The following is a 12,021-nucleotide window of genomic DNA, read 5'->3' on the forward strand; positions in this document are numbered from 1 at the left end:
TAAGTTGCATATTAGTGATACAGGTGAAACCGCAGAAAGATGTAGGTTCTGGTAATTGCAAGGGCCTGCACTTTGTGTTTCAGGGCAGCCCAGATACTCCAGAAAAAAATGTTTTGAATGTGACCTAGAAATACTGTAAACTTAACTGTTCAAAATTGAAAACTGTTGCATTTTCCCCAACAGTTTCATTGAGTTTTTCTCTCTCCATTTCTGACAGGCCTAGATGCCTTTTGTGATTCTTATACTGTCTCCTGCATGACGGGCGTGCACCATCTTCAGGCTTTAACTTCTCTCTTCAGTACTGACTGCTGTGTTTTAGCAAACCCCTTAAGATTCTTGTCAGAGCTACACTTCCCTGTAAACTGGCCATTCCTTCAGTGCTGGTGTCTTTTTTTTGTTTTCTATTTCTGTACATGTGTAGCTTTGCCAGTTATGTATCTAGTCATACAAAATGTTATTACAACCATTTGCTGTGTAATACATATTAAAAAAAAGTAACAATGAACTTTAGAAGTAGCTGTTCACTATGGAAAAAAGGTAGTTAAAAGTATCACACAAGGTATTACTGAAATGGCATGATGGTGATCTTTACGGGAGAAAAACAAAACCAAACCCATAAAAGTAAGGCATGTTCTCCAAGTGCTTTAAAATGTATTTAGAGACCTATTACATGGTTAACATCAATATGGAACTCTGGATGTCTTCGATTATGAATATTCTAAAGTAGCATTGCTGTATAGTCTTTGTGTGAGATTTTCGCAATTATGCTTTTCTCTACTAATCTCGGTGTTCAGTGATTTGTGTATTTGTCTTTCTAACTTCTAATAAACTCACTCTAACTCAGGTGTCTGTCTGCTTAGTAATGCTTTACTTTCTCCTTTTACAATTCTTGTTTCATAGTCACATAGGATTTCTATGAAGTAGGAAATGGTCACTTCTAATCATACTAAACTGGTTTGGTTTTGGGTTTTTTTTTAAGAGTAAAACATTAAAAAATAGAATTTTTGTCAGATGGAAATTTCTTCTGGTCAGCACAGCAGTGTGTAAAACACGAATGCAGTGTATGAAAAATTCATTGTGTTCTACATTTTCTTTGGTACAAGTTAAAATGAAGCACAGGAATTTAACCATACATGTTTCTGTCAGAAATATTTTTGTTTAAGGACTTTAGGATTAATTAAGCATGTTTGCAGGTAGTGTAGATGTTTAGAAAGAATAAAACAGGGTTTTTTTCCTTAGTGATGGAATGTTTTTTTGCGTGGGGCTTGTGTTATGTTAACTACAGTGTGCTCTTATAAAATGGTAACATGATGATTTGTTTGACTCCTGTGGTGGGTTTTTACTAATTATGAATCATGGCTTGAGCATGTCTTGACATTTTAGAAATCTCTTACAGTTTGGAAAGCATCCTGTTGTTATAGTGAAGTTGTAGCTACACCGTATTACGTGTTTAGGTAATTGTACCAAGTACCTATTAATAGCAGTAAAAAGTCATCAATGAAAGGGTCTTGAGCCAGCTTTGGGGGAGGGCACCAACTCTTGCAGTTTCACATTTGTTCAATTTTTTTCAGGATGGCACTGGATCTTTAAAGCGCAGTGGTTCCTTTAGCAAACTTCGTGCTTCCATTAGACGCAGCAGTGAGAAGCTGGTTAGAAAGCTGAAGGGAGGAAGTTCACGGGACAGTGAACCAAAGAATCCAGGGTAATTACCTATCCTTAGCTATGCTGCTGTGCCTTCCTTCTGTGCCCCCCACTGTAGCCTAGTGTAGTGCCTAGAGCAGTGTTTTCTTCTCTGTTTAGCTAACTCTATTTCATATAGATTTATATCTTAAAGTAAAGTAAAGTAAGAAATAATTTCTAAAACTTAAAGTTATGCAACATCCGAGGAATTATATTTGCTTTTAAGAGTTAACTCAATTTTAACAGCGTTTTTTCCCTTTTTACTGCTTTAGCCATTTGAGGAATAGAAAAGCCTCATAGAAATATTGATAAATGTTAAGTTACCTGCAAAATTCTCTTCACACAGCAGTGAAGGAAAATGTTTTTTTTGGTATTTTTGTTATAGCTTAACAGTATAGTTATAACAAAAATAGTTTTGGATTTTTGGTATAGCTTAATATCCTGATATATTCTTAATAGAGCTTTATATATTGCTGTGGGTATAAAGAGAACTACTAACTTGAGCCCTTCTCAGTTTCTATTTTTGGAAACCCCAGATTTCAGAGAGCAGAGGAAAATGTTGACAAACTTGAACCTCATTGTGTGTCTCATTAACATTTTGGCCTCAGTAAAGTCAGTGCTAAAAATTCAAATTTTAATGTATTTAACTTCTCTTTCTTATTTACCATACAATTATAGATTTGCGTGTATGTCATATTTCTAATAATTGCATTAAAAACGTTCACTTACTGGCTGCTGCAGAGAAGTTGAAATGTTAAAATACACTGCTATTTTTCATAATAGCATTTGTGGGTGTTCTGTTTTGCCCCAACATTATTGCAGTCAGATTTGCAGGGTTTTTTTCCCCTTACTGTGGAAAACTGGAACTCACTTCGTTGACTGGAAACTGAATGACAGTGTGAATTTGAACTTATACTTTAAAACAGTTAAATTGGAGAATGTGAAGTAACTTCTGATGGAGCGACTACATCTCAGTAATATAGTAGATGATGATGGTGGTAATACCTGAGACAGTGATCTGGAGGCAGGCTCTCGATGTGTTTTTGTAAGCGCTTCACTGAAGTTTTGCCTCATTGTTTTCTGTGGCTGTAAAACGTGTACAGCTGCAATACACGTAGAATTCACATGTGATTAGAAGAAGGAAATATGTAAATGTAAAATGCTTTAGGGAAAACAAGCAAATGCAGACCAAAGTAGAATAAAATGGTTTTCCTTCTTTGTCTCCAGTGTGAGCATTTTCAAAATCTGGTTTTCTGTTTCTGTTCAGCTCTGCCTAGAGTTCATACACTGTAGCTCAGGTATATTATTCCATGAATAGATGTATATATTCATAGCTAATTTTGTATTTTCTCATCAGTTTTTGAGACATGGAAAGGTTTTAAGTTCCTGAAAAGCCAAGAGTTTTATTCCTTGTTCTCTGTAGTAAATAGACCTATTTTGCCTGCAGGTAAAATAATTCCATGGTTATAGGTGTACAAAATTACGCTTATGTATAACTGAAGACATTTGGCTTTGCAATTTCCTGTAAGAATTTGCCTACCTTTTTATTATCTGCACTTTAGGAGTGCTATTTGACCAATGTAAAAGTAATCTACCCACAGTAACATTAATTGTATCGTGGGGTCTGTATCACTAGAAAAGATTGCCTCAAATAAAGACATTAATATGAAATAGATATTTGTTTGAAAACAAAGCAATATCTTTCTTGCTTTCATTTTTTTGACAAAGTATTCTTGTTTTTTTAGATGTCACCATAGTTCTTAAAGAATAAGTTATTCTTAAACTTGCAATACATGTTTTGCGTTGACAAGCTTTATTGTAGGTATACACATTGAGTGTATAAGACAAATACTGAAAGCTCTGTTCTTATGGAATTGAGACACTTTTAAATTCTAATTTATACTAGCTGGTTTTAATAACAAAGATTCCTGGTATTAAACACCAGCTTTGTAGCTCATGAAGCATAACTGTACATACTGATATTCCAGAAAGTCATTCTGATCTCATTTTCTGAAAAACTTTAGTAAAGAAATATATTTTTTCTGCTTCTGAGTTTACTAAAAAGGATATTCAGTTTTATTATGCAAACATTTGTTTTTAGAGTGTTTGATAGCTGAATATTACAATAGTGACATAGTGTACATATAAATCATTTTTGCTATGAAGTCAGCTGCTCTAGGTAGATAGGGGACATATGTGCTCCCATCCTTACCAGTACATCTCTGTATTCCCTGCCTATGTTTCTAGGAAGAATTTATTTTGAAATTGATTTACAGCTGTGGTTTATATTGTGCTTCTGTAAGTAGCAGTTAACACTGCTGGTAAGATTCTGAAAGAGGCATACTCAAATAGAAACACATTAATATCATAGCATGAGAGTTATTGTGTTGTTGCTTGGTACAGAAGGCTGGAGAAAATAAAGTAGAAAACTCATCAGGGAAATTGTTTATGTAAAATCATGCAAAATCCTTCTTGACAAAGAATAAGAATTGTTCTTTGAAACACACAATACCTGAAGCACTGTATCAGTTCTTTCTTTAGCGTATTTCAGAATTCAGTTCTGTAGTAATTTAACTTCACACAGTGTTAGGTCTGATGTTTTCACTTTGAAAATTTTGATCATAGAGCAGAACAGTTAAGATTTATAATTAAAAATAGGTTTAATAATTGCTATTTAAGCAATGATATTAAGCACTAGAAAAACAGCTGCATGCTTTTTGTGCAGTTATGTTTCTAACATGGAGGGGGTTTTAAAAGTGCATTTGCCAGACTAAAGTTCTCAAGCATGTTGTTTTAAAACAAACACACAAAGAAACAAACAAAACCAACCCCCCAGGAAACAAAGAAACCAGTATCTCGTGTGATTAAAAAAAAAAAATAAATATTTTTTAATTGGCACTTTAGCGAGAACATAAAAATATGTGTGTAAATTTTCACTGGTGGATTTTCTATTTCCCTGGAATATTTTCCATAAATCTTTATGCTCTTTTGGAGAGTTTTATGTAATGTTTGTTTGTGTTTTACTGATTAACTTACTTTGGCTTCCATATATAACCTCTTCTTCTATGTGTTTCCTTGAATAAATGAGAGGTGTATACCATGCATGAGTCTTTGCTTTGTTGTTGCTAACACTCATGTCAAATATTTTAAATTGTGTGTGTTCTAGCTTCTGAAACACTCAGATTTAATGCTAGGAAAGGATAGCCTATGTTACGTGACAGGTGTTGCCTGTGTATGTTAGTGTTTGGTTTGTTATTTTGTTTGTTAAGTCATTGCTTTATGAAAGCATTTAAAAATCATGCTTGACTTCAACTATTAGTAGTTGTGCTTCAGTAGGAAAAAACACTAATTAATATCTAAGGTGATCTGTATGGATAAACCTTTCCGTGTTACTGGAAGGCTTAGAAACTTGGCCTTGACCAGTTGTGTATAACGCTGTAGGTAGCACTGCAGGATTAGGGCCTCATCGTCTTGTGAATAGTTCATCAAATATGTATTCAAAACCCTCCTTTAGGAGTTCTGAAGTAGTTAAAGAGCTAGTAAAAAATCAAAGCAAATATAGAACCTTATGAGTAGTGTACAGACGCTTGGGAATAAAGGACATCAGACATTCCTGTTGTAGTCACCATGATGGTATGAATCTTAAGGCTCATTTTGAATTCCATTGCATTCCATTTTAAAATATTTTGTTAAATTTTGTGTATATTTGAGAAATGTAGGTAAACTTAATCCCCATCTCAAACAGGAGTAGATATTACAGTTAACGCATTGATATTCTGACTGTCAGTAGCTTCTGTGTAGGTGATTATTTTTTTTAAAGTCATCTGTTGCTTTCAGTACAGTAGTCTCAGGTGGTTGTTACCACTGCTCAGAGTGTTATAAAGCCAAAAGCATAACCAAAGTTAATAGCAGCAACCCTCTTGTTTCCCTCACTTTGAAATGTATAAAATAAAATATTTAAAAATGATTTTTGAAATTGGTTCTGCAGATTTACCTAGATCAGGCAGAAAGCCATAAATAGATGTTTGTTGTAGGTTTTCCAAGTTAAATGCTGCCTATGTAACAAACTTCCTCATGCTTCGCATTTTTTCCTAAACTGTCTGAATATTTTGATGCTTTTGTAAGAAGCTGCATAAAATTGAAACTGAGAATTAGTTAATTAAAAATCAGTGCTAACTCAGTGTATTAATTTGATATGCTTTAAAAACTAAGATTTTGTTTTGAGTTGAAATTAAATCAGTGGCCTGTAATGTTTAAGTTCTGAAGAGCTTGTAATATTTTTTTTTGTTTCATATGTAAATTGGAACTGAATACAAACATGTTCTAAGTTATGTAGTTATCTCAAAGGGTATCCCTCAGGTCAGTTTTGGGGGACTGTTCAAACTCCCTTAACTATGCATTGCTCATTGTTATATTTGTGTTTTTAGAGCTGTTAGTTTTCAGCCATTCTGATTGGTTTATCCTTGCATGTTCACTGTCCTGGTTGCAGCATGAAGCGTGCCAGTTCTCTGAATGTTCTTAACATGGGTGGCAAGGCTACTGAAGATCATTTTCAAGTAAGAAGCCCTACAATACTCTTACAAAAATAGCTATCATTAGTAGGGTTTGGGGTAAAGAGAATATAATGATTAATAAAACAACAAACTCCCAATGAGTGTCAAGAGCCTTCCTCTGTAAGATGCTTAAAACATATGCTTAAGGCATAATTCTGTAACAGTGTTGTGAATTATGCTTCATTTTAAGCAAGTGCTTATGTCCAACCAGTAAAGAGCATTGGCTTTTATGATACCAAGCAGGCTCTGCTTTGGACTTTCTATTACAGTGGATATGAAACTTTTGGAATCATATGTTCTTGTAAAGATAAAATACAGGAACTTGTAAAGGCCAGTTCAGGGTTTATTTACTTCATCCCCTTTATGGCAAAAAGCCAAATCATCTTAATTGCTGTGCATTTTCAGATTCCTTTAAATGCGAACTCAGTTGTTTCTGAGGTTCTGGAGGAGCAGTCTAAGTTTGTCGGATCTGTGCTATGCTTCTGCTAATATAAAACCCTATTTTGCTCAACCGTGAACCATGTTCCCAACTGCTACTCCCCATTTCCTGTTTTTACCTAATAAATCATAGTTTCTTTTGTTGCCAAATGAGTTAGCAGTGTTCTGTGTTCTAAACGCTGTTGTGCATTTTACTAACGCAGTAACTGCAACTAATTCTTAGGAAGATAAAATTGCTTCTTTGTACTAACAAAACTGTAAGTTTTGGATCTTGAGCACTGTTTGTCCTAAAGTAGCAAGAAAACCCAAACTGTATGGCTCTTTTTGCTGTTGAGTGGCATAAAGATGTTTTAACTATATTATCTCTAATGAATGTACTGCAGAGTTTTCTGTCGTGTGACATATATGCATAACTTTACTTAGGGTGAACTTCAGCCAAAAAAAAAATCCAGGGTAAAGCATAATTCTTTGCAGCAACAGTGGCAAGGGTTCAGAATGTTATGCCCTAGGTGCCCCTAACCTGGATCCTTAGTGTGTAACTGATGTGACTTCCAGAAGAGTAATTTGTTGTTTATGTGTACACAGCAATACTAAAATTAGTTTTCACTTCTTGTGAACTTCAGTAGTTCACTCACTGTAGAGAGTCATGGCAATTCCTGTAGATGGGCTCTTGCATTTCTGCTAAGGCATCAGCACTGTAAAGGGTGTATATACCTGTCAGTAGATCTTTTCAGTATCACTATTTGACAGTTGGGGAAAAAGCTGTTTATTAGAATACAGAAAAGTTGTTCTGCCACCCAACATGAGCATGGCCAGTTCTCTGTAGTTCCTTGTATTTGTTTGTTCCTGTTTGTTAAAGCAAGTAATTTTGTTTATTTGCCTGAACTATCTGGACATCTGCTTAATTTATTTGTTTGTCTTTTTCCCCTTCACACAGGAACGAAATAATTGTCTGACAGACTCGAGAGCTCTGAGTGTCAGTCATACTGATTTGGCGCATTGAGAGTCTTGGACAGAAGCTAGCTAATATTCCTTTGTGAATAAAGAAGCACTAAGACCTTCAAAGCTTTGGTTCCTCATCATTATGTATAGGAACACCTAGTTTGTAATTTTGTTGGGTTTTCTTCCATGGACTGCTGGTTTTACCTTTTTGAAATAGGGATGATTTAAACACAGCATTAGTGGTTTTTTTCCTCTAAAGGAAAACTATGTAGATATATATTGCTCATAGCACTGCTCCCATTCATACTATTTACGTTGATTTCTTTAATAGATTGGAATATCACAGCCGCCAAAAAAGTGTAAAGATACAAACATATTTAAAGCATACCAAAATGCATTTGAAAATGCTGTAGCAGTAAATATATACAGTGCTGGAATGAGAAAAGGATACACTGATGTGCATTACTGTATAAATTCAAATTAAGATACTGTATTGGTGGGGCTTTCTTTTGCTCCACTGATTACTGCAATGTTAGCAACCTTAGCTGGCAAAGCCACACGTAGACACGGCTTACTTAACCACTATATTGAGCTATTAAATTTATCAGAAGAGATGGCTGGGGTTGCATTATATAGAGATGGCGTGAATAGCAATATCTGTGACCATGACTTTGATACTTGCTGATGTAAGTCTTAGGGCACAATTATCAATGGAGAGAGGATGGCTCGTGTTGATCAGGAGAAATGGAAGATGTTTTGACCTTTACCTTGTACGGTTGAAGAATACTGAAGTTTTGGACTGCAACTGTCCCAGAGCAGCTCCTGGTGCTCTTGGGGAAACATAAAGCCTCAGGTTGACTTGCTTGTCCACTGGAATTCACAGTCCCATCCTGTTTGTCAGAAGGGCCCCAACATTTCCTTATGCTGATCCCAAATCCTGCCTTTCTCCATGATAGCTGACGAGAGCAGAAGCAGGCAGCTACACACTAGGCTGTTACGTGGTGGAGTCGCTGCTGTGCAGAGGACCACTGAAATCCTAGGGGCCCTAGGGGAAGCATAAGATGGTCGTAAATGTACTCATGGTTAATATATATGCTGTCTGTATACAGGACTGCTGCTGGAACTGAATACGTATGTTTTAAGTATTGTATAGACACTAGTGATTCCTTTTGCTTTTCTGTAAAACTTGTAATTTTGTTCATCTTTTGTAAAAGTTCTTATTCATGTGAAGTTGATTGAGAAAGTAAAAAGTGTGTGTACAAGTGTATTTGTGGTCATAGCTGGGAGTTGGAAAATGACAAAGGAAACTAACTTCGGGAAAAGCTGGAATGTTCATTCAAGGTTAGTGCCAGCTGAAGGAGGCAAAACAAAGGAACATAAGCAAGTTTTAGTGTTTGAGTAGGCTGTGAGGAGTCATTAGTATTTTGTAGAAGTCTTGGACTGATTTTCATTTGAAGTTGGTTACAGTAACTGATGAAATAAAGCTGTGTATGTTATGCACTTAACTATGTTTACCAGGAGGTGTGTACCTGCTAGAAAGACAGTTTAGAAACAGTGAGATGCAATGCTGCTAATGTGTAGGAGTTTTTAGCACAGAGTAATGCAATTCATTAATGAACTCGAGCAAGAACAGATTGCTGCTCAGTTACCTTAACAATATGTACTTATATAATGTAGACTCTTGAGTTTTAAGCTTTTTATTGAGAGCTTTTTATATTAAAAATTACATAATATATATACTTTTATTCCCCCTAAAGTAAGACGTGTTGTATGAACTTGTTGGTGAATCCATTTTCCACCCAAAAGCAGATTGAGCTGGCTCTGCATGAGGAGCTGGACATGGGCCACAGGCCCCTAAGCCAGGGCGAGCTGGGAAGTGACAGAGTTGTCTGTCCCTCTGGCTGCGAACACCCCTCGCAGTTGGCCCATTCCACACCAGCAGGATGGTACTGCTGCTGTAGGAATGTTTCGGTGGGCCTGGTCTGTGAGCTCAGCACTTCACTGGGAGACCCTCACAGGAGTCCAGCTCCCAAAAAAGCCCACAGAACTAGAGGCAGACCTTATTTTGGTAATAAGAAAGTACTTAAATGGAAGATTTTTTTCTACATCGATCTTTCAGCTTTGAAGGAAAATTATTTTTGCAGCCTCTTAACCCCCAACAAACCACCTTGTGTAAATAGCAATAAAATATTTAACCATGCCAAACTACAATGTGCAGGAAGTTTTAAAAGGCATAGTGGGTGGTGGTGGTAGTAAGGGAACTTTCTCGTTCAGGATCTTACTGTTGGTGGCATTACTGGTACTGTGCTTTTAAATGTTTTAAACCTTTATATAGTAAAGTGTGTTGGAAGATTAAGTTGAGCTACTGCCTATTAAATGATTCTTACATTTAAAAGGTTATTTTTATTTTTTTTTTCAGAGAAGAAACAAATTTCAAGACTTCTCTAATCCATATATCACCCAGAATTATAGCCAGGTCCTGATAGTTATGAGCCAGTGAGCTGTTTGAGAAGAACTTGTAAAGTACAAAAGCAAGCTTACTGTGTTTGAATGGTGAATGAGTTACTGTCACGACAATGTTTGTATACATTTAAATTTCAGGTGGGCCTCTTAGTGTGCTTTTATGGAAGAGTTTCTTTCTGAATTTCCCTGTACCAGTTTTAGCTGACAGTGCACAAAGTGTAGACCCAGAATACCCAGTTGCGTAAGTCCTGAATGTCTTCAGTACTGAACCAAATCAACAGCTCTTACGAAACAGAAAACTAAAGACCTTCAGTATTGACAGGCATCTTGTTAGTGTTGGGCTGCTGAGGTTTAAATCTCACAGTTTTGTAAGTGTGAATTTCACCCAAATGAATTTCACCGTGATAAGGACACCAGTTAGGGCACTTCAGCCAAGTTCTCCTATGAGTGATGGCTGGTGGTTCTGGGATATAGCAGTGGGGTGCTGGAGGAATCGTGCATGGAATTGTCACTGAGGGAAGGATGCCCACGGGCCTTCTGTCCGTGTGGTGGTGTGCAGGTCTCTAGGAATTCTGACAGTATTTGGTCTTGAGTTCAGATCTTACTAAATACTATTGTAAAATGTAACTTTCATGATTTGCTCCTCTTCAGAAGGCATGACTGGACTATTGCTGTGATGTTTGTGCTTGCAGTACTGTGGTGACAGAACATAGCACTGAAACAACAGAAAAACTATTTAATGCATTCTCTAAGAGTTTGAACCTTTTCTTAAATGGCATCCCCTTTTCTCCCAAGCCTTCCTGAATGGTAGTAAAATAAAATGGGTTTAAGTTTGAGGAGTATTTGTGCTTAAATTGTACCATTGAATCTAGTAATTTTGAAAATGGTGTGATTCTGTTGTACATAAACAGTAAAAGGGGCATGCAGTACTGTGATGAAAGTGTGTTTACAAAACCTGATGAGTTCAAGTTACTTCACTTTTTGTTCTGCATGTCATGTATTTTGTCTGAAAGCTGCTAAGAGAATTGCATTGTTGGTCATGTTGGCCTGTACTGGGAGAATAAATGTTAAAGAGATGTGATGCTGTGGAGTTTACAGTTTCCTTGTAGTCTCTTTACATTGTCACAGACTTACAGAAGTATCAGTATAAACACTGGAACTGTAAATAGTTTAGAATTGAGGGAAATTTGAACATCTGCATTTGATTATTGCCTCACTCCGATGCACTTGCACTAATCTCAGTGCACTCAGTAGCCAAGGTCAGTAGCTTGTTTAAAAAAAAAAAGGCCAAAAACAACAAAGCAAGAGCAAAGTATGGTGCCACTATCGGATAGAAGGCAGAAGCCAGGAGCTGTTGAGAAAGATGCTCAGCATCTTTGATCTCATCTCATAGTGAGGCTGCAAAACTGTTCTTTAGTTGTAAGAAATCTTATCTTTTAAATAAGAAATACTGAGAGAGCCATAGTTAGAAGCTTCATTTAACATTCAAAGCTGCTCTAACAGTTGTGCTGACACACAGTTGAGAGAGACTAAACATTGTATAGAGCATAGGACAAGTATAGTGAAGTAGTTTTTAAAACCAGATCAATGCTGAGGCTCCATATCTTTATATGCGAGTCCCCACTCAAGCAGGGGAGGTTATTGTGTATTTAGTTTTAAATTATGTAGTAGAAGCACCATGGAGTAGGGGTGGTGGGTGACAGTGGAATTAGGCCAGATGAGTTCTGTGCAATTGGGAACGGTATTTTCTGTTTTCTAGGACCTGGTTTAAGAAAAAAACCCACCACCATCAGAAAGCCATTTGTAATGTCTGTGTATCCTTCTTGGGGATACACAAACTCCTTTTCCCCCCTGAGGTTGTTGAACAACTGAGGTTGTTCAGAGTGTTTTATTACATTTGTTCTGATGATATGTCAGTTGTGTCCATTCTTTATCAAGCACAAAT

General features: G+C 36.4%; 1 protein-coding gene across 6 annotated transcripts in view; it reads left to right on the forward strand.

Annotated features, from left to right (window-relative positions):
* The window catches only part of KLC1 (kinesin light chain 1), a 49,211-nt gene extending 39,446 nt beyond the window's left edge, over nt 1-9,765 (forward strand). For 2 of the 6 annotated variants that reach the window (XM_062628040.1, XM_062628037.1), the window contains 3 exons: nt 1,572-1,702; nt 6,170-6,236; nt 7,609-9,765. In XM_062628040.1, coding sequence (XP_062484024.1) covers nt 1,572-1,702; nt 6,170-6,236; nt 7,609-7,674 — 264 coding nt within the window. In that variant the 3' untranslated portion in view covers nt 7,675-9,765. Of the gene's footprint in view, nt 1-217; nt 844-1,571; nt 1,703-6,169; nt 6,237-7,608 lie in introns of those variants that run through there. The other 4 variants (XM_062628038.1, XM_062628039.1, XM_062628041.1 and 1 more) reach the window with 2 other exon arrangements.
* Nucleotides 9,766-12,021: the final 2,256 nt, after the last annotated feature.

Source organism: Pezoporus occidentalis, unplaced genomic scaffold (assembly GCF_034315485.1).
Source record: "Pezoporus occidentalis ecotype Australia unplaced genomic scaffold, CSIRO_AGI_Poc_V1 ctg31, whole genome shotgun sequence".
Taxonomy (NCBI): Eukaryota; Metazoa; Chordata; class Aves; order Psittaciformes; family Psittacidae; genus Pezoporus; species Pezoporus occidentalis.